At 32.2% G+C, this 23,512-nt stretch overlaps 1 protein-coding gene across 2 annotated transcripts in view; it reads right to left on the bottom strand.

Annotated features, from left to right (window-relative positions):
* LOC111421457 (zwei Ig domain protein zig-8-like) overlaps nt 1–23,512 on the bottom strand; it is a 193,819-nt gene that overhangs the window by 12,763 nt on the left and 157,544 nt on the right. For both annotated transcript variants that reach the window (XM_023054620.2, XM_023054628.2), the window contains exon 4: nt 9,098–9,225. In XM_023054620.2, the coding sequence (XP_022910388.1) occupies nt 9,098–9,225 (128 nt within the window). The remainder of the gene's footprint in view (nt 1–9,097; nt 9,226–23,512) is intronic.

The following is a 23,512-nucleotide window of genomic DNA, read 5'->3' as shown; positions in this document are numbered from 1 at the left end:
TAAATCATCTTAATTTATTGTCCTCTACATGTCCGTGCTCTGTGTCGTTTCTTATGTGAATCACCCTGTATATGAATGCAGTAACCATAGTTACGAAACTACTATGCATTTTCACTGTCCCACATTAAATGCAACATAGCTTAATAGTACAGGCATTGAGTAGTTTTGCAAAGGAAAAGTTTTGCTTGGAAAAGGTGACGTTCTTATGATAACTCTGAGAGAAATCCGTCTTAAGAGTAGTCGTGCGTCTCTTAAGACCCAACCCAACCCAACCCAACCAGAATGATTTGACTTGTTGCTTTAGTGTTCTACTTTTAGTTCAATGATATACAGCAATCTAGCACGTATGCGAAGTTAGCCCCCAATTTTCTAGCCCCCAATTAGATAGGATTTTACATCAGTCAACCGTTTTCGATAAGCAATGTCTCATTCGAAAGCTTAATCTTTGGCCAATACAAAAGTGGAAATGCGATAAGTCGATTATCTCCTTTATTAATTGACCAGTTTTAGTCGCCAAAATCTCCATCGAAAGTTCACGGTGAATGTAAAGAGAGGAGAAGGTTGTTTAAACGAGAGTGTGCTGACTGATTTTGTCTAACACATTCTTCGTTGACTAAAATTGGTCAATTAACAAAGGTGATAATTGATGTGTTTGATTAATTCGTTTTTTGTGTTTTAATCAAAATCCTTAAATATTTAGAATAGGGCATTGGGGAATCGATAACCGCATTCAGCCAGACACAAACTTTCGATTGAGATATAAATCATTAAACCGTTCTCTAATTATAGTCGATTTAGTTTAAATTAACTTTTTATATTGGAGGCGTTCATACGTGCATAAACAACGAGCCAAACACAGTGTCATTGTGAGGGTTGTACAAGGTTAACGGGAGAGAATTGAAATCGGGCGTTTTATAATTTCTATGGAAGAAACTATGACGAATCGAATGACGTATAGATCTTGATCATAGGATACATCGTTTACGAGTTATCACCACTTAAAAAAGGTCATTTTTGTGTTATTTTCGTGTACCTTCGCATTATTTTGGCGTTTTAGCGGAATTCGAAGGAGATTTCGAATCGGGCATTTGCATTTTCGTATTGGTCAAAGATTAAGCTTTCGAATGAGATATTGTTTAACGAAATCGGTTGACTGGTTCTCTTGTTATAATCAAAATACTATACATATAAAATATTATCTAATTGGGGCTAATTTCGTATAGGTCTACACCTATAGTAGTGTTAGTTCTACATAGTAGAAACATTCTGAAGACGCACGGCTAAACCCGAAACTTTCTAGTTCTAGGTCTAGTGTTAGTTCTAGTTTTACACTATCACTGTTATTATGTAGAACTAACACTATACCTGGAACTAGAATCATTCGGGTTTAGCCGCACGTCTCTAAAGACGGCTAAACCCGAATGATTCTAGTTCTAGGTATAGTGTTAGTTCTAGTTTTACACTTGCACTGTTACTAAAAACTAACTAGAACTTTGGTAATGTTAGAAAATGACGACGAATTGGTAGAAAACGTCGATTCTTTGACCATTTTTCAACCAGAGAATGCTTGCGGAGATCAATCCGATGAAGATTCTGGAGTGGAGGATGCCACAAATCTAAATAATTGGCCTGGACCACAACTTCAAGCTCCAACTGAAATAAATTTCCGAAATATTGATAGTCAGGATCAAAGTCAAAAGAATGATGACGATTTCTCTTCAGACGACGAAATTCTTCTTTCAGTCTTGAGGGTAAAGAAAGCAAGGTAGAAATAAATTCGAAAAAAAGGAAAAGTTATAAATGGACGCATAACGACTTGGCGCCTAATAACATAATTTTTAATAGCCAAGTTGATGAAAATGATAACCATATAAGTCCTTTGGAGCTATTTTCTTGGATGATGAAATACTGAATCGAAAATACTAATAGTAATCGAAAGTAATCGTTATGCAAATCAGAACAATCACCAAATAAGAATAGAGAAAACAGAAATAAAAGCATTTATAGGTGTACTACTACTCAGTGGATACATGCAAGTACCAAGAAGGAGAATGTACTGGGAGTATGAAAGAGACAGTCAAAATGTGTTCGTGTCTGAACCAATAAGTCGAAATAATTTTGAATATATTATGTCCCATTTTAATGTTGCAGATACTACTAAAATAGAAGCAAGAGACAAATTCGTAAAGGTTAGGCCTTTATTCCAACATGAATAAAAAATGTTTAGAAATACTATATCTCTAACATGCCGCACGTCTGTGTTAGTTCTAGTTTTAGTTCAATAAAAATATGCAACATAGTGCCTCTAAAGACGGTTAAATCCGAATGATTCTAGTTCTAGGTATAGTGTTAGTTCTAGTTTTACACTTGCACTGTTACTGAAAACTAACTAGAACTTTGGCATTGTTAGAAAACGACGACGAACTAGTAGAAAACGTTGATTCTTTGACCATTTTTCTACCAGAGAATGCTTGCGGAGATCAATCCGATGAAGATTCTGAAGTGGACTAACTTAAATAATTTGCCTGGACCACAACTTCAAACTCCAACTGAAATAAATTTTCGAAATATTCAGACGATGAAATTCTTCTTTCAGTCTTGATGGTCAGTCTCATAACGACTTGTCGCCTAATAATATAATTTTTAATGGACAAGTTGATGCCAATGATAAACATATAAGTACTTAAAGCTCGCACAGACTACATTACACCTACTTTCTTAGGCAGCCACACTTTGGCATTGAAACGATACTCGTCGAAACGACCATCTACACTGATGGATCAAAGAAGGCTGGAGATTCCGGAGCGGGAATTTTCTCGCACGATCTCCAGCTGCACTTTTTCACTTCGTTAGGATATTATTGCACTACTGCTCAAGCCGAATTAATTGCTATAAACATGCGTTATGGCTAAAAGGAATATTTCTAGTTCTAGGTCTAGTGATAGGTGTAGTGTTAGTCTAGTTTTATTAGTTATTCAGTGCTAGATTATTGTATATTGTAATTGAGCTGTAACGTACACTGCGTTGCTCGTATTGATCCGTTATATCGAAGTTTTACCGTAATGTCAAATTATATTGACATGTTTTGTCTTGGTTTCTATGGAAATTTATTTTTGTATATTGCATCTTAAGTGAAATTCGCTGTATAGTCATAGAAAACACTCCAACATCTATACTCTGTTTTTAAACCAGGAGGAGTAAACGCCAAAGTCAGATTTACACTAGGAAAAATCACCAGAAAATATCACTAGATATTTTGGCGGTAAATTTAAATTAATAATTATTATTATTTATTTATTTACTTATTATTGTATTTATTTTCGTTTGTTATCGTCAACACTAAACATACAAATTAACGTTGAAGTTATGAGTGTATTTATTTCAAAATATAATAAAGAAGGGTTTAAGAACACAAAATTTACAATAATGACACGAAACTGTCGAAATGTCAATAACCTAACCTTCAAATTCAAAATCAAAATTCAAAATTGCCTGTGTGTGAACCTTCCTCGCATTCAACCAATCACGTGCAAGGTCAATCTGGTGACAAATTTAAAATACTCCTCCTGGTTTAAAAACAGAGTATAATTGCCAAAGAAAACTTCATGGTATAATTAATGTTTGTAAACAAAACTAACCTTACCTCACATTCTTTCACGCTATAATTGACATTACAAAAGAAAACTTCACGCTATAATTGCCATTACTAATTGCCAAAGAAAACTTCATGGTATAATTAATGTTTGTAAACAAAACTAACCTTACCTCACATTCCTTCACGCTATAATTGACATTACAAAAGAAAACTTCACGCTATAATTGCCATTACAAATTGCCAAAGAAAACTTCAAGGTATAATTAATGTTTGTAAACAAAACTAACCTTACCGAACATTCCTTCACGCTATAATTGACATTACAAAAGAAAACTTCACGCTATAATTGCCATTACTAATTGCCAAAGAAAACTTCATGGTATAATTAATGTTTGTAAACAAAACTAACCTTACCTAACATTCAGCGTCTGAAGACACAGGGCTAAACCCGAAACTTAAAAATATACAACTTAGCGCTGAATAACAATTAAAACTAGAACTAACACTTGCACTAGAACTATACTCTGTTTTTAAACCAGGAAGAGTAAACGCGAAAGTCAGATTTACACTGGAAAAAATCACCAGAAAATATCACTAGATATTTTGGCGGTAAATTTAAATTAATAATTATTATTTATTTATTAACTTATTATTATATTTATTTTCGTTTGTTATCGTCAACACTATACATACAAATTAACATTGAAGTTATGAGTGTATTTATTTCAAAATATAATAAAAAAGGGTTTAAGAACACAAAATATACAATAATGACACGAAACTGTCGAATTATCAATTACCTAACCTTCAAATTCAAAATCAAAATTCAAAATTGCCTGTGTGTGAACCTTCCTCGCATTCAACCAATCACGTGCAAGGTCAATCTGGTGACAAATTTAAAATACTCCTCCTGGTTTAAAAACAGAGTATAGTTGATTTTCTATTAGTTTTAAATTGGTGACTGAAAGTAGCTTTGAAACGGTTTTAAACGTTCTAAAACACAAACAACTTCCGACTAAAGATTACGAGGAAGAGTTCCGCCCGGTACTCACCAGATGTAGATAAAGCACGTGTAAATATTTATATGGAAGCGGGGTCGCGTGGGTGACGACGAGCTTTCTAAGGAACTTTACAATTAGGGCCGAGCGGATGCCGATGGTAACCGGGCACGGGGACGTGATGAGGTCGCGCATTGAATATTTTAGAGGCGAACCGGTGACATTTACGTTGGGGGAAAACGGGAAAATGTGTGGAAACCAAATGGAGTTGCTCCACGATACCATTTGTTTACGTTACTCGGAACAATGTTTTTTTTTGTAAATGAACTTTAATGTTACTAATTATGTTTGTGTTCAGACGTGCCCTATATCAGAGGTATTGCTGCAACAATAAAGATACCGAGAATACAAAAAGTTTGTTTAAATAAATTTAAGATATCATTATCATATTTTAAACACATTATAATAAGTGTGAACAGAGTCTAAATCGATCCAAATGTTAATATTATTAACGTCACAACGGTATTGAATTTTAGTGAATAGATATTGTGGAGTTTCCTGTAAGATTAATTCGTGGAAGAGACAGGCAGAATATAATCTCCCATGGCATGATTAAATTAGTCTCTAGATCGAACGCCACTATTAATATGAATATTCGAAAGAGGCGAAACTGCACATTTCCTACCTTCGGTACATTTCCATATTGTTTTCTATGAATCAATTTTTAGTAAGATTTATTACAATTCTTATTATACGTTAGCTACTTTTAAATTGACCTCAATATCGGTCCTAACTCATAAACTCGAATAATAAGTTCAAGTTCTTTTCTGTATAGGTGAGACGATTAATTAACCATTAATTAGTAAGGAGGCAATGTTCAGTGAGATTCGTTACTTTGGACATGGCATATTCGCGTCTTTCATTAACTTGGAGAAACATTCATCATAACTAGACAGCAACTTAATATGTTTCACTCTAAACTCATTTCCAAAGCTATCAAAAAAGGTAATTCAATCGTTGCAAACAACCTCTTCCTCGCCAATCTTACAAAAAGTTCGTTATTAACACGAAATGAATGATTAAGTTTTATTTTAAAAGTTGTTCTTTACATATGTTGGCTATAAAATGCAGGAATGCTTTCAAACTTTTGATTAACAATAAAGATTTTTTGAACAATTTTCTTCAATCCCTTAGACATCATGTTTCACACAGCTTAATACATAGTATTATGTAAAGCGATGAAACTATGTTTGCATTGTCGCGTAGGATCATAAAGACCTAAGTGCACAATATGCATCAACTTATGTAATACTGTGGAGGTGGGAGAGAGGGCATAAAATGATAAATGTCCCAAATTCTTATTGTTTGAATACATTGGATGAGTTTGAGAAAGCTAAAAGTAAATAAATGTTTGCAAGTTTTCTAGTACCTCTTTAGTTGGTTTATTATTTGTTTTAGAATTTACGAAACATTTTCCCCTGCTACATATAGGTATTACATATTGCTGATCTTGTATATCTAAAAAAATTTAATAATATTCGCAGATACGAATTGTTAACATCATGTTTGGTTTAATGGAAATAAAAACACAACAAAATTTTTATATTCGCAATTAATCTAGATTATCAAAATCGGATATCACTGTGATTAAATAGATAGTCATCGTTACATATTCTGAAAATATCATACGAATATTGCAATAAATGGATTTTTCATGAATTTTTAGATTTAATTGTAATAAATCGTTAACCTTGATAACCCACGAAATTTCGTTCAATTTGAAAACATTATTATTTATAAAATAAAAGGGATTTTTAAAAACGGATTTTACTAAAAAAAATGTGACTCTATTCTCTATTAATTTGTCAACTATAAAAACGATAGAATCAGCAACCAATTTTTATCGATCTTTTTTAAATATTCCATAATTGCTAATCTCTAAATGCATTATTTAGATTAAAAAATTTTATCTCAGAAGTTAAATGAGATTTTCAAAATTGGATTTCAGCATGATAAAACACATAAACATCTCTGCATATCCTGAAAATATCGTAACGATATTCCCAAAAATGAATTTTTTATTTTGATAGAAACAGATTGTTTAACTTTGGCAATCCACAAAATTTGAAAAAAAATATTACTGATAAACTAAAACTGATTTTCAAAAACAAATTTTACCATTAAAATGGTGACTTTTTTATTAATTTCCCAAATTTTAGACCGATTGAATTAGAAATCAATTTCTTTGAATTATAGAATTTATTAAATATTTAATAAGTGATAATAAAAGTGTATTCAAAGAGAAATTGGGAGGAAATAAGATAACTGGAAAGAGATTGTAATAGAATAAAGAGACTTACGTGAGACTGAAAAGACAATAAGAAGATTGCTAATAGAAGAACGTTCCTGCATCGAAATGATTTACACTACTGCAAAGTAACCGATAATAGAAGAAAGAGGATGAACAGAGACTAAAAGACAAGAAAGAGATTAGGCAGATTGCAGGCAGTCTGAAAAGAATTTGCATAGAAGTGAGAGAGATTTCTTAGTGAAACAAAAATACTGTATAAAGGGCAGAAAGACAACAAAGAAACCTGTATTGGAAGAAAAAGATTGTGTAAAGACTAGCATGGGAAGACAGAGACAGTGTAGAGATGAGAGAGACCAAATCTTTCCGTCAGAATTGCCAGTATCTGTGGGTAACAGAAAGTTGTGTTGGGCAAAGAATAAGGACATTGGAAAGAGAGTTGTGGTAGAAGAAAGAGTGTGGGCAGAAAAAAAGTATATCCAAGGAACATGTATCCAATAATATGCAGAAAAGAATCGATACACCCTCTACATATTTCGCTTGTACAGAAGTAGTTATCTATATGGGACCATGAGATAATAATAAATAAGGATTATTTATTGTGGTGTTTTAATAATTTGAAATATATTTCGGATAATATCAATTCAACTGGTACATTTCACTTTTGAAGAGTTAGCTTACAGATTCCTAAATGCACTATATTTTAAAAAAATATTTTTTCGTTTTTGCCATTTTAGAATTGTAACAGTTCATGGTGGCTTTTAGGAATTATGTAGTCAATTTAAGTCTAAGAGTTGAAATAAGGACCTCACAGGAACAGGATTTCCGGCTGGGTTCATACTTCTATTTCAAACTTATACACCATTAAGACTAAATATTGGGAAATATTGGTTTCAAAATAAGTGGCTGAATACAATATAGTGGGAAACCCTAATAAGCAAAAAGATTGAGCCCCTTCAACAAATTTGATAAAATATTCATGATCCAACAACATCTACAACCTCATTTTCTTCCTGTATAGTATTGTATCATAGGAATTTATATTTTCCAAAATATTTGTTAGTGTCAGCTCACATTTTCGAGATTACACCTTCATATAATATTTACAATTCATTCAGTAGAATCTCTATCATTTGTATGATATGTATGATGAAGCTGCAATTATCGGCAACTCAGAGGATGACCTGTAAAGACATGGTTGTCTATACTTTAAAAACTAAATTTATAGTGGTAGCAAATGATCCAACAAAATATAAACTTCTTGGGTGTGTATATTTCAAGCACTCGTGATCAGATGGAGGGTATGAGAAGTTAGATCAACATACCGTAGCCAAAGGTACCCAACGGAAACTGTTTGGTCGAACAAATAATGACTTCCGGCATGGAAATACGCAGAAACACAAACAAAACTATGAGCATGTTAAGAGTAGCAGAAATGAAGATCATGAGGACAATCTCGGGAAACATTCAGAACATGTTGAGATGGGGAAGACAGCGCATTTTGGTATAATCAGGTCTCTAAAATGTCAGATAAGAGACTCTCGAAAATTGTTCTTACAAGTGACCTGCTCGAACCAGAATAATAGGAAGGCCACCAAAGAGATGCAGAGACAGCTGGCAGTTAACCTCCTAGGAGATATTTCAGAAGAACAACAAACCTAATGACCTAGAAAGAGAGAGGCAAAGAAGAAGAAGAGGATATATAATATCTGGAAGTCCAGGGTTCGAGACCTAAAATAACATTAAGTACTTTAACGTTGTTCAGGAAAGTATGGATGTGAGTCTAATACATAGCTCTTCCTATACCATGACATTTTAATCCCAAACTTATCATTTTGCGATGGAGAAGGGGTAATTAAGTTGTTCACGACTTATATTGTGGGGTCGATGCGTGATGTAATGCTCCAAAGTTATAAATATTCACTGCGGCGTTCTACAAGAACCAATCTCGGCTCCGTTGATGTTTACTGTGTACACCAATGATCTTCTTGATGTGTCCGAAATGAAAATCCGCTTTATTATCATTCGATATATAATTATATATTATAATTTATTATTCTATTTCGACCTATTTTAATATCATTAATATTAATAATAATTTAATAAATTAATAGTTCCGATAACTGATTCATATTAATTAAGTTTAAATCAGTAACTTTTAAGTGATTGCATTGTTAAAATAATAAATACGCTTACCGCTTCATTGTGGTTCCAAAAGATGTAGGCCGGCGGTTCGGGACTGTGTCTAACAACACAAGTTAAGTTGATGGTACTACCACGATCGATAAATAACTCTGGACCACCAATAATTTCCGTATCCGGTTCTGAAACGCAAAAATAAAATACAAATCGTAACGTTTATTAAAGAATTCTTTTTAATAAAGTACACCTTAACTAATTTAACTTTTAAATACAAAATGATTTACATTGTTTCCATTTAGTTAAAATTATGTAGCAAAGCACACTATTGACCCACTTAATAAATAATGTGAGAGAGCAGAGACGGTTTCTGTAACGTAAAATCGGGTTAGCCCGGCTCTTCGTAATTGTTCCTGATTATTTAATGCAGGATTTCGCGGCAACGACGAGGAGGGTAGAATTCTATTAAAGCACATTAAGGGAAATGTTTGGCGAAAAGGGTGACGCGGTGTAGGCGGAATGAAACGGTAGGGGAGATTCTATTTACCCTCCTTCACATTAGACCGGTTCGAACCGTCTCGCGTCAAACGAGAATTAATGTTGCTAATTGCGTTGTAGCGGAAGTGATGCGAGAAAGGAAATTTACCGCCTTAATATTAACGGAAATCGCGGAAAAGGGGTAGTAGTTTTTGAAATAATTTGTGGCTCGAGACTAAAGGAAGGTTGTATAATGCAATTCTCTAGATCTTCGCGTAGATGAATGAAATTTGTAATCGAATCAAGTCGTCAGGGTTGTCGGGTGTGTGTACATCTGCGGAAAACCTAATCTAATTCCTTCCGGGAAATAACACCAGGTCGTAACGCGATTTGTTATTAACCAAAGGGTGGCAAACGAGTAAAAATTTTAACGCCGGAAGGAGAAAGGGGAAACGGTGTTTTTCAGCAGGGAGGTAATTTTAAGATTCCCGGAAATCCAATTCCCTCGGTGGTGTTCTTGCATTCACCCTCACCAAACCACCATAAATTCTTTGAAACTAATCCTACGTTTTATTAGAACCTTAGTTTAAATTGAGCGTTACTTATTTTATTTTATTCGATTTACATAATTGGTGGAGGAGCCGGTGTTGTATTTGAATTTGTTTTGATTTCAATTTTCTATAACAACTTATCTCTAAAACTTGACGTTACTGTAACTCAAACTTGAGTTGAAATCCTCTTAGGAAACCGTAAAAGCGATTACTTTACCCTTAGGCTGTGAGCAACGAACGAAGAGAACAGCGTCATTTCTTACAACTGTGGTCGCTTGAAAGGCAAAGATTAATTCCGGAAGTTGCGCCATTTTTTCGTGTCCTTCCGGCGGTTTGTTAGGTGGGGTGTTGGTCCGGAATTTCAATTCAACCCCTCTCAATTCGGCGGAGAAAAAAACGCTCTGTAGACTCTCCGTGAACTTTACTTAAGAAGTCACGGCCTTTAACCGAATCCTAAAACGTGGTCGGTCGAGGTATTAAAATTTTTTCGTCGCGCGGTTTTCTTTGATAGACTTTGGAATAAACTTTGAATTGTAATGAGGGGTAAGACCGTTTAAGTTTCCAAAAGGGGCTTAGGACCGGGCGGAGGATTCGGTCGGGAAACAAGATTATTAAAGTTTCGCAACGAAAAACTCTCGACGAAAAAAATTTGATTGCAAGTTACTTTAACAACTCGTTAAGTTAACATTTATAATCTAGACAAAAACAAATTCTAAAACACCAAATAAAGTCAAACCTTGATATTACGGATTAATATAGACGATGAGGCATACTTCAAACTAAGTTGATTGGAAATTCTGCTTAACCAGAATTCGACTAGAATTAAGAAATAAACAGTGGCAGAAATAATGTTCTTTCTGTATTGGTATCTATAAATGATGAGAAATATTATGCAATTTAAATTAAATTAATCAGAAATTCTGTTCATTTCGAAATTTTCTAAATTTCAAGGAAAACTGGTTTTCAAAGGAAATACCACTGCGGCACGTAGGATCTTGATTAAGACACAACAGGCGCTAATACAAGGAAGAAGTCACATAACCTTTAAAGATCTACAGGAAATAAGGGAGAGGTTACTACGACTCCACCTCTTACTTTCTAATTCTATGGTAAGAGAAGACTGGGACAAAATAGACAGCATAACCATGGAGAAGGCTGAACGTGAATTCCAAAGAATTCGGGAAAAGTAGATTAAGAAGTTTGAATCATTGGACCGCCGCACCCACAAGAAGACGATTTTCCAATCGAAACGGTCATCATCAACCGATCAAGCGTCCAATTAACAAAGGAGGAAACTACAGTACTGGCCAAAGGCTTAAATTATGCAGCCGCCCCAAAGAAGGTTGCCAGAGAAGACTAAACATCGCTACAACTAAATACTTCAAATTTTCAAAATGTTTCGGAATTTATTACTATCATATAAATTAAATAAAATACCATAAGATTGAAGTACAATTTTTCCCAACGAAAATTAAATATTGCTATTACATTTAAGTATGTTTTTACTAGCTTCGACGTAATGTATGTGTTTCAATACGTTTATTCTCATACCATCTTTATGGGAAAAATGAATGCATAAGACATTATAACAAAGGTAGGCTAGCAGCATCTCTTCTAGATATTACTAGAAGACCATATAGACAGATATACAAAAATAATTGCTAACGGGCGATTAAAAATTGTCTATGAAAGACTGGATCCACCTTATAGAAGTCTAGATACTGCTTGAATAAGACTGTTACTGAAAGACAAGATTGTCTTAAGAGAAAACTTGAACTGCTACAGATGACTAAATAATGCTTTCAGAAGACTATATGCTGCGAATGGAAGACTGGGCACTGCTAGATGAAGACTATACACTGCTAATAGTAGATTAGACAATGCTGATGGAAGACACTGGTAATGGAAATCTAGACAGTGCTAAAAGAATACTAGATCTGCTTGTATATGACTAAATACTGTTTGTCAAAGACTAGACAGCACTATCTAGTATAATGCCAATAGAAGTCTAGAATTGCATACTGTCATCGGAAGACTAGATCCTCCTTATAGAAATCTAGATGCCGTTTGAATAAGACAAGATACTGTTAATAAATGACACTCCTTATAGAAGATAGTTCTAAAAAAATACTAGAACAACTGCAGATGAATAGATGCTATTTGCAAAAGACTGGAAGTTACCAATGGAAAACTACATTCTGCTAATAGAAGTTTAGATACACTACTAATTACATACCTAAATTTACAATATACTATTATTAGCTCGGTTACTAGAAACTTGGATGTCATAGAAAATGATAGGCTCAGAATTACACCGTTAAACTCAATTATGTCTACAAATATAGTCTCTGCTGATGTTGAAATACATTGATGTTTTTTCAATACCGCATAAATACCGTATTAAAAAAACTTTAGGTATTTTAGTTATGTTTTACCTTTGCAATTCCATGTAATCTATGTGTTATAACTAGTATACAAGATTCCTCAAAACGGAATCGTCAAAAGGAATGTTAATCATAATGTCTAATTTACCATAAACACACAAAGAAACAATTCTCTATAGAGACAAGTGGAACAGCGGAAATTAAGACGCTACGATCATTAACAGGATACACCTTGTTACACCATAAAAGAAGAGAAGATATCAAAGGGGTATGCGATATCCAGGATGACATTGTAAGATGGGTTGGGTTGAAGGGGGAAATCAAGAGACAATGTTAAACATATCAAGATTCTACAAAACAACGAAACATATCAGGGTAACCTCAAGATTATCCAGGATCGTTAAAATGAACTCCCAAGAGCACACCGCAAGACCTCCAATATGATGGTATAAAAGCTGGAGCTCCACTCTCGACATAGATCATGAATAATTAAGAAAGAAGACTAAACTCTGCTGATGGAAGATCAGAAGTTTAGATAGTGCTAATAGATGTCTAGATGCTGCTTGTAGAAGACTACCTGCAGCATGCAGAAAACATCATGGTACTAGCAAAAGACATCGTACAGTTTGCAAAAAAAAACTAAATACTGCAGATAGAAGAGTACGTACTGCTACTAAAAGATAGATAGTGCTAATTGACGTCGAGATACTGCTTACAAAAGACTACCTGCTGCTTGCAGCCTTATCTGTGACGTGGAATCGGCTATTCGCAAAATACCTGCAGTGAAAGCAGAAGAAATTCGACAAGACGTACCGAGAGTGCTGAAAACAGCAAAACCACCAAAATCAAACATAACAATAAATAAAAGAAGGGCACTGCGAACGATAAGGGAAAAAATAGACATCATCGTCCTAAAATAAAGGGAATGCGACCGTAGTTATAGACAGAAAAGAATACGACGACAAGATGATGAGCCTTTTGGACCCAGCCACCTATAAGAAAATTAAAAATGACCGAACCGAGAAGATAATAAGGATGATAAAAGAATTGTTAAAATCTACAGGAATCCCAGCAGAACAACAGAGAAGCTTATTTGTACAGGCCCCAGTACCTCCAAGGATATATGGATTACCCAAAATCCATAAACCAGATGTCCCACTACGCCCTATTGGCAGTTCCATAAATTCTTCCTTCTATACCTCTCCTTTTACATGTAAAACAGAATCATATGTCAGAGATTCCACACATCGACGTGGAAAATCTATGCACCACAATACCAGTCAAAGATGGCGTGGATGGTCTACGCCAAAAATTCATCCCGGGGTTTTGCCGAAGGATGTCCCAGGACTAGTATAGTACTGCCTATCATCGACATATGTTAGCTGGAAAGGAGAATTCTACAAGCAATGCGAAGGAGCAGCCATGAGATCACCTCTGCAACCTGTTATCGAAAATTTTTACATGGAGATGTTTGAAGAGGAAGCGTTAAAGAAGAGTCCGTGGAAACCGCAGCTATGGCTCCGTTAAGTCGATGACACTTTCGTGATCTGGCAACCAGGAAAAGAGCGACTCCAGGAGTTTCTAGACCACCTAAACTCACAGCACCCTTTGATAAAATTTACCATAGAAACGGGAGTTGTAAAACAGTTCCCATTCTTGGATGTGTTTTTCACTAGGAAGACAGATAGGGGAATGGAACGAAAGACGACACATACGAATAGATACCTGCAGACTTCATCCCATTATCATCCACAACACAAGAGATCCGTGATTCAAGTCTTATTCCAGCGAGCAGAGAGGATATGTGATAATGAAAACCTAAAGAAATAAGAGTATTTCCTAAAAGATGTACTGCAGAAGAACGGCTATACAATGAGGATATCCAAAGAGCCACCAAACCACGCAAACAGAGGGGAGACTTGGTAAGTACTACACCAGCCAGTTTTTTCTGCCTTCCTTATGTTTCTGGTGTGACGGGGCAAATTGTGAGGTGTCTGAAAAAGACTGATATCGTGGTACTATTTGGACCTCCTACCTTTGGAGTCTATCTGCTATCGTGCAGTTGCCAAACTGGACGTAACATCGAATGCCACATCAAGGAACACGAGAGGGACGTCCGATTGTATAAAATCCAACAATCTTCAGTCGCGAAGCATTGCCACAAAGACACACCATGGAGTTCGACAAAACTAAAGTGCTAGCAAGAACCGGACATTACTTCTAAAGAATGATGAGAGTGGCGATAGAGATTCATCGACATGGGAATAAAATGAATAGAGAAGACGGCTGAGAACATGGAGAAATCTTCTCTACCCAGATTTGACAAAAACAATTTAGTTGACAATTAGACACTAATTTGAGATCATTTTATGTATTTATTGTCACAATTTTTGCCGATTTTGTCACTTGGCATCTGAAATGTCAAACACTATTTCAAAAGACGCACGGCTTAACCCGGAAGTCTTTAGTGATAGTGCTACTATTAGTTTTTGTTTAATTTTTTGTTCATATTTGCTGTTTTAAGATGATGAAGATTACGATGCAAGTGAAACTAAATTGAGCAGAAATTCTGCTCAAATAAAAATTTGTATAAATATAAAAAAGGCCTTGTTTCTAGATAAATACAAAATAACAAGAACAATTTTTTTTCTGTTCGATGATATAAATGATGTGGAATACGATACAGTTGGTCAGAAATTCTGCTCAACCTCTAAATTTGCAAGAAAATCCAAAAGAAGTGATTTTCCAGAAAAATAAAAGATGACAAGAATCATTTTCTCTCCTTTATTTCGTAGTATAGGTGATAAAGAATACGAAGCACATCAGATTAAATTGGCCAAAACCTTTACTTAGCTCGAATTTGCAAAAATTTAAGTAAAGCTATTGAACTAAAACTAGAACTAACACTAGACCTAGAACTAGAAAGTGTTGGGTTTAACCATGCGTCTTCAGACCGTCTTAACAATTAAAATTAGCACTGGCGCTGTTAATTTATACATAGTATTTAACAACTCCGTTTTTACGATGTCCGTTATATCGAGGTTTTACTGTATATATCTTCAAGATTAACATTCCCATAAAAGAAGTTCTATAACTTTATGAATCATAATTTCACGCGGTTTATAATTAGAGTTTCAAGTTATAACATCTAGTTACTCAACTTTTTATGTTTCATGAATATTATTATGATTAAGAAGGTGATAGTTAATAGATAAGTTTCTTTTGTGTTGACGAAAAAGCAAGGGGGGGAAGAAAAAAGAAAGAAAAAAGAGTTTTCCACGCTCAATTTCCGGGGTAGATCAACTGCTACCATACGGGAAGTGATCGTGCGTGTGTATCCTACAAAACATAAATCGACTATACGAAAGAAAAAAAAAAAAATCTGACGAAACAAACACACTATCCGTCAGAAAACAGGACGTAACGGGCTTAACAAATTCTCTCTGTACCTCTACGTCACGTTTTCTCATAAATAACGGATGCGATTTATTATAGATTGTCATAGGACTCGTAGGTGGAACGTGAGAGAGGTATTGGCAGTTATAATTTCCTGTTTTGTTGACGAGAAACTAACGAAACGGTTGGAAGATAATAAATTACGTATTGTTTGGGGGTGGATTTGGACAAAAAGGGAAAAAACCATTATATTCATAAAGAATGTTGGTGAGTGAGAGATCATTTTCGAATCGAACCCCCTTTATACGTAAAAAAGATCTATAAAATACCGCAAGAGTAAGTCTCCCTAGTCTAAAATAACATTTTTCTTGGCACCCTTATGAAAGAAGGGTGAAAGAAAATCCGTAATTTTCCGGTCATAATAAACCGTATGATGTGCCCAATCGATTGTGTTTTATTGCCCGAGGCAGTGTTTTTCCACCCAGCGACCCTTCCTACCCTTTTCTCCCTTCGACCCATTTTTTTTCAAAGCTCCCACAGTACCTCGAGCCTTTTATCTCGACAAATTTATTGATATCGGAACGCTGCGGATGATATAGTAGATGGGCGGAACTATCAAACCGTTCCGTGTATACGGAGTTTATATTTTAAATTTAAAATCGATTTGTATAAAAGTTGGAATTAAATCAAACGTATGATGGAAACCTAAATTTGTATAGGCCGATTAAGAGTAAGCGAAGGATAAATTTCTAGGTAGTCAATTTTCCAATACAATTGGAATTCAGCCAGACCGTGGGTACAAATTACCGACCGCATCGCCTAAATTGGATTTTATCTTCTTAACGTCGTCGCTTGAATTATTAAAACGATGGCATTAACTTAGACCACGGGCGTCTCTCACGTGCTGCCCTAACGACTTTCAGATGTGGGACACTAATTTTGTCCGCAATCGATTTCGGAATTAACCTACTTTGGCTCGTTTTCCGAACAAACTTGCACCTGTCAAATTGAAAATTTGAGCCTATCATTAAGAGGCATTATTTTTCAGCTAGAAACCCTTAACAAAACATTGTTTCTGTGCTGTGGTCAAATAAAAAAAATTGAAACGTTAGACTCATTAAAAACCCATTTTAAACTAACGTATGGGAACGGTTCGAGCTTTTACTAACGATGATACATAATAAATTTTCAAAAAAAAATGTACGCACAATTTTCGATATGAATTCAGACTAACAAGTCGTGCTTACAAGCTGACGTCAGTGCGAAAATGGAAATAGAATGAAGAGAAACGAGCATACAACTAAGAAAGAATTACCACAAACACAATGTTAAACCGCCCATTTCGTTTAAAAATTTCCAATTGACCTCTTATTCCTAAGAAATGAGGTTTAAGCTGGTATTTTCATGTTACTTCTCATCAATATAGATCTGCATCGTTACAATGGTGCTACACAATGTCCATTTGAGTGTTGATATTGTGTTGAAGGACTAAGAACTGTCTATTTAGGAATTGATATTGGATTAAATGTCTAACATAACTAAATCTCAATTTAAGCGTTGAAATAGGGCATACGTTTGTTTACGATTATCAAGAAGATTCTAGGTGTACATTCTAAGTGCGTCCCTCCCGGTCATTTTGCCCCAGATTTCGTGTAAGCTTAAAGTTCAAAGTTTTCACTTTACTATGATATATAATAATCGTTGGGTTAGCTTTGAAAAATACTGAATTAAGACTAAAGTGTATATACAAAATAGAATTGTTAAACAAGATGAACATTTAAAATTTTGTGGAGGCTTTATTTATGAAAATAAAGAAATGAGATTTGTCTTAAGTTAAAGCTCAAAGATTTTGCTTTAAAATGGTGTAAAATAATCGTTAGGTTGGATTTGAAAAATATGGAGAAAAAAAATTTTAAGTTGAAAATAAGATTTTTGCTTAAAATTAAAATTTGTCAAAAAAGATGAAAATTTAAAAATTCGTGGAAGCTTTCATTATGGAAACTAAGAAATGAGAGTTATGTTTAATTAAAGCTCAAAGTTTTCTCTTTAAAGTGGTATAAAATAACCGTTGGGTTGTATTTGAAAAATATGGAGAAATAAAATATTGAGTAGGAATTAACATTTTTGCTTAAAATTAAAATGTGTCAAAAAAGATGAAAATTTAAAAATTCGTGGAAGCTTTGATTATGGAAACTATGAAATGAGATTTATCATTAATTAAAGCTCAAAGTTTTCTCTTTAATATGGTGTGAAATAATATGAACTTAACACAAACATTTTTGCTTAAAATACCATTGCCAAAAAACACGAAATTTTAAAAATTCGTGGATGCTTTGATTATGGAAATTAAGAAATGAGATTTATCTTTAATTAAAGTTCAAAGTCTTCTCTTTAAAGTTGTGTAAAATAATCGTTGGGTTGTATTTGAAAAATATAGAGAAAATGAATATTGAGTTAAAACATACATTTTTGTTTAAAATAACAATCTCAACAAAGATGAAAATTCAAAAATTCATGGAAGCTTTAATTATGGAAAATAAGAAATGAGCTTTATCTTTAATTAAAGCTCAAAGTTTTCTCTTTAAAATGGTATAAAATAACCACTGGGTGTATTTGAAAAATATGGAGAAATAAAATATTGAGTTGAAACTAACATTTTTGCTTAAAATTAAAATGTGTCAAAAACGATGAAAATTTAAAAATTCGTGGAAGCTTTGATTATGGAAACTATGAAATGAGATTTATCATTAATTAAAGCTCAAAGTTTTCTCTTTAATATGGTGTGAAATAATATGAACTTAAAACAGACATTTTTGCTTAAAATACCAATGCCAAAAAACACGAAATTTTAAAAATTCGTGGATGCTTTGATTATGGAAATTAAGAAATGAGATTTATCTTTAATTAAAGCTCAAAGTCTTCTCTTTAAAGTTGTATAAAATAATCGTTGGGTTGTATTTGCAAAATATAGAGAAAATGAATATTGAGTTAAAACATACATTTTTGTTCAAAATAACAATCTCAACAAAGATGAAAATTCAAAAATTCATGGAAGCTTTAATTATGGAAAATAAGAAATGAGCTTATCTTTAATTAAAGCTCACAGTTTTCTCTTTAAAATGGTATAAAATAACCACTGGGTTGTATTTGAAAAATATGGAGAAATAAAATATTGAGTTGAAAATAACATTTTTGCTTAAAATTTAAATGTGTCAAAAACGATGAAAATTTAAAAATTCGTGGAAGCTTTGATTATGGAAACTAAGGAATGAGATTTATCATTAATTAAAGCTCAAAGTTTTCTCTTCAATATGGTGTGAAATAATATGAACTTAAAACAGATATTTTTGCTTAAAATACCAATGCCAAAAAAAAAGAAATTTTAAAAATTCGTGGATGCTTTGATTATGGAAATTAAGAAATGAGATTTATCTTTAATTAAAGCTCAAAGTCTTCTCTTTAAAGTTGTGTAAAATAATCGTTGGGTTGTATTTGAAAAATATAGACAAAGAGAATATTGAGTTAAACCATACATTTTTGTTCAAAATAACAATCTCAACAAAGATGAAAATTCAAAAATTCATGGAAGCTTTGATTATGGAAAATAAGAAATGAGTTTTATCTTTAATTAAAGCTCACAGTTTTCTCTTTAAAATGGTATAAAATAACCACTAGGTTGTATTTGAAAAATATGGAGAAATAAAATATTGAGTTGAAACTAACATTTTTGCTTAAAATTAAAATGTGTCAAAAACGATGAAAATTTAAAAATTCGTGGAAGCTTTGATTGTGGAAACTAAGAAATGAGATTTATCTTTAATGAAAGCTCAAAGTTTCCTCTTTAAAATGGTATAAAACAACGGCTGGGTTGTATTTGAAAAATATAGAGAAAATGAATATTGAGTTAAAACATACATTTTTGTTTAAAATAACAATCTCAACAAAGATGAAAATTCAAAAATTCATGGAAGCTTTAATTATGGAAAATAAGAAATGAGTTTTATCTTTAATTAAAGCTCAAAGTTTCCTCTTTAAAATGGTATAAAATAATCCCTGGGTTGTATTTGAAAAATATGGAGAAATAAAATATTGAGTTGAAACTAACATTTTTGCTTAAAATTAAAATGTGTCAAAAACGATGAAAATTTAAAAATTCGTGGAAGCTTTGATTATGGAAACTAAGAAATGAGATTTATTTTTAATTAAAGCTCAAAGTTTCCTCTTTAAAATGGTATAAAATAACGGCTGGGTTGTATTTGAAAAATATGGAGAAATAAGATATTGAGTTGAAACTAACATTTTTGCTTAAAATTAAAATGTGTCAAAAACGATGAAAATTTAAAAATTCGTGGAAACTTTGTATTGGAAACCATGAAATGAGATTTATCATTAATTAAAGTTCAAAGTTTTCTCTTTAATATGGTGTGAAATAATATGAACTTAAAACAGACATTTTTGCTTAAAATACCAATGTCAAATCACACGAAAATTTAAAAATTCGTGGAAGCTTTGATTAATGAAATTAAGAAATGAGATTTATCTTTAATTAAAGCTCAAAGTCTTCTCTTTAAAGTTGTGTAAAATAATCGTTGGGTTGTATTTGAAAAATATAGAGAAAATGAATATTGAGTTAAAACATACATTTTTGTTCAAAATAACAATCTCAACAAAGATGAAAATTCAAAAATTCATGGTAGCTTTAATTATGGAAAATAAGAAATGAGCTTTATCTTTAATTAAAGCTCAAAGTTTTCTCTTTAAAATGGTATAAAATAACCACTGGGTTGTATTTGAAAAATATGGAGAAATAAAATATTGAGTTGAAACTAACATTTTTGCTTAAAATTAAAATGTGTCAAAAACGATGAAAATATAAAAATTCGTGGAAGCTTTGATTATGGAAACTAAGAAATGAGATTTATCTTTAATTAAAGCTCAAAGTTTCCTCTTTAAAATGGTATAAAATAACGGCTGGGTTGTATTTGAAAAATATGGAGAAATAAGATATTGAGTTGAAACTAACATTTTTGCTTAAAATTAAAATGTGTCAAAAACGATGAAAATTTAAAAATTCGTGGAAACTTTGTATTGGAAACCATGAAATGAGATTTATCATTAATTAAAGTTCAAAGTTTTCTCTTTAATATGGTGTGAAATAATATGAACTTAAAACAGACATTTTTGCTTAAAATACCAATGTCAAAACACACGAAAATTTAAAAATTCGTGGAAGCTTTGATTAATTAAATTAAGAAATGAGATTTATCTTTAATTAAAGCTCAAAGTCTTCTCTTTAAAGTTCTGTAAAATAATCGTTGGGTTGTATTTGAAAAATATAGAGAAAATGAATATTGAGTTAAAACATACATTTTTGTTCAAAATAACAATCTCAACAAAGATGAAAATTCAAAAATTCATGGAAGCTTTTATTATGGAAAATAAGAAATGAGTTCTATCTTTAATTAAAGCTCAAAGTTTTGTCTTTAAAATGGTGCAAAATAATCGTTGGGTTGTATTTAAAAAATATGGAGAAAAAAAGTATTGAGTTGAAACTAACATTTTTGCTTAAAATTAAAATGTGTCAAAAACGATGAAAATTTAAAAATTCGTGGAAGCTTTGATTATGGAAACTAAGAAATGAGATTTATCTTTAATTAAAGCTCAAAGTTTCCTCTTTAAAATGGTATAAAATAACGGCTGGGTTGTATTTGAAAAATATGGAGAAATAAGATATTGAGTTGAAACTAATATTTTTGCTTAAAATTAAAATGTGTCAAAAACGATGAAAATTTAAAAATTCGTGGAAACTTTGTATTGGAAACCATGAAATGAGATTTATCATTAATTAAAGCTCAAAGTTTTCTCTTTAATATGGTGTGAAATAATATGAACTTAAAACGGACATTTTTGCTTAAAATACCAATGTCAAAAAACGCGAAATTTTAAAAATTCGTGGAAACTTTGATTATAGAAATTAAGAAATGAGATTTTTCTTTAATTAAAGCTCAAAGTTTTCACTTTAAAGCTGTCTAAAATAATCGTTGGGTTGTATAAAAATATAGAGAAAATAAACATTGAGTTAAAAAACATACATTTTTGTTTAAAATAGCAATCTCAACAAAGATGAAAATTCAAAAATTCATGGAAGCTTTGATTATGGAAAATAAGAAATGAGTTTTATCTTTAATTAAAGCTTAAAGTTTTGTCTTTAAAATGGTGTAAAATAATCATTGGATTGTATTTAAAAAATATGGAGAAAAAGGTATTGAGTTGAATCCAACATTTTTACTTAAAATAAAGTTGTTAAAAAAGATGAATATTTAAAAATGTATGGAGGCTTTTTTTATGAAGATAAAGAAATGAGACTTGTCTTAAATTATAGCTCAAAGATCTTGCTTTAAAATGGTGTATAATAATCGTTAAGTTGGATTTCAAAAAAATGGAGAAAAAAAATTTTAAGTTAATACTAACATTCTTGCTTAAAATAAAAATGTTATAAAAGATGAAGATTTAAAGATTCGTGGAAACTTTGTTTATGAAAATAAACAAACGAGATCTATCTTAAATTAAAGCTCAAAGATTTCTCTTTAAGATGGTGTGAAATAATCGTTGGGTTGAATTTAAAAAATACCGAGAAAATGAATATGGAGTTAAAACATACATTTTTGTTTAAAATAACAATGTCAAAAAAGGTTAAGATTTAAAAATTCGTGAAAGCTTTGATCATGGAACCTAAGAAATGAGATTTATCTTTAATTAAAGCTCAAAGTTTTCTCTTTAAAGTTGTGTAAAATAATCGTTGGGTAGTATTTGAAAAATATGGAGAAAAAAAATATTGAGTTGAAACTAAAATTTTTGCTTAAAATAAAAATAATAAGAAAGGTGAAAATTTAAAAATTCGTGGAAGCTTTGAATATAAAAATTAAGTAATGAAATTTATCTTTAACTAAAGTTCAAAGTTTTCTTTTTTTAAATATAGAGAAAAAAGTATTCAACGTTTACTCTTTACAAAGTTACTCAACAATTTTATCTCAAGAATGGCCATGCATACGAAATTCAATTATTGAGGCTGCAAGATGCATTGTGGATGTGACGGGAAAACCAAGAAACAAAGAGTGTAGAGAGGCAATCGGCGAAAAGAGACAAGCCAGACAAAAGTGTTTGCAACCGAATACTAGAGCAAATACAAACAAGTGCAACCAAAAAAGAAACACGGCGTTTGACCTATAAGAGATAGAAATCTTATTTGAAACACTTTATATGAAAAATAACTTCGAGATATTTTGTGTAGATCGTGAAAATACTGATTTCAATCCTTCTTATCTCAGGAATTAGAGATATACATAAATCGATGTAATGTTTAGAAAATGAATGTTTGAAAACTCGTGGATGGGCGAGTTTTCTGATTACTCTTTGGTAATTAAATCAAAAATCGATGTCATTTCTTTAACTGAAACAGCCACACTTGAAGATAATACAATTCGTTATAATGGAACTTATCTATATCAGAAATAGATAAGTATAAGATGGAAATAAATTTATATAATTTTCGATAAAAATGGAAGATTATACGTAAATTTATATTAAAAAACTACCGTGTAACTCGAAATTTTAGTATAATAAATAATTAAAATTATTTATTTTGAAATTTATTGGGAAAATAT

This window comes from Onthophagus taurus, chromosome 1 (assembly GCF_036711975.1).
Source record: "Onthophagus taurus isolate NC chromosome 1, IU_Otau_3.0, whole genome shotgun sequence".
Classification (NCBI taxonomy): Eukaryota; Metazoa; Arthropoda; class Insecta; order Coleoptera; family Scarabaeidae; genus Onthophagus; species Onthophagus taurus.
Note: the sequence above shows the minus strand (reverse complement) of the source record. Positions and strands in the feature narration are given on the sequence as shown.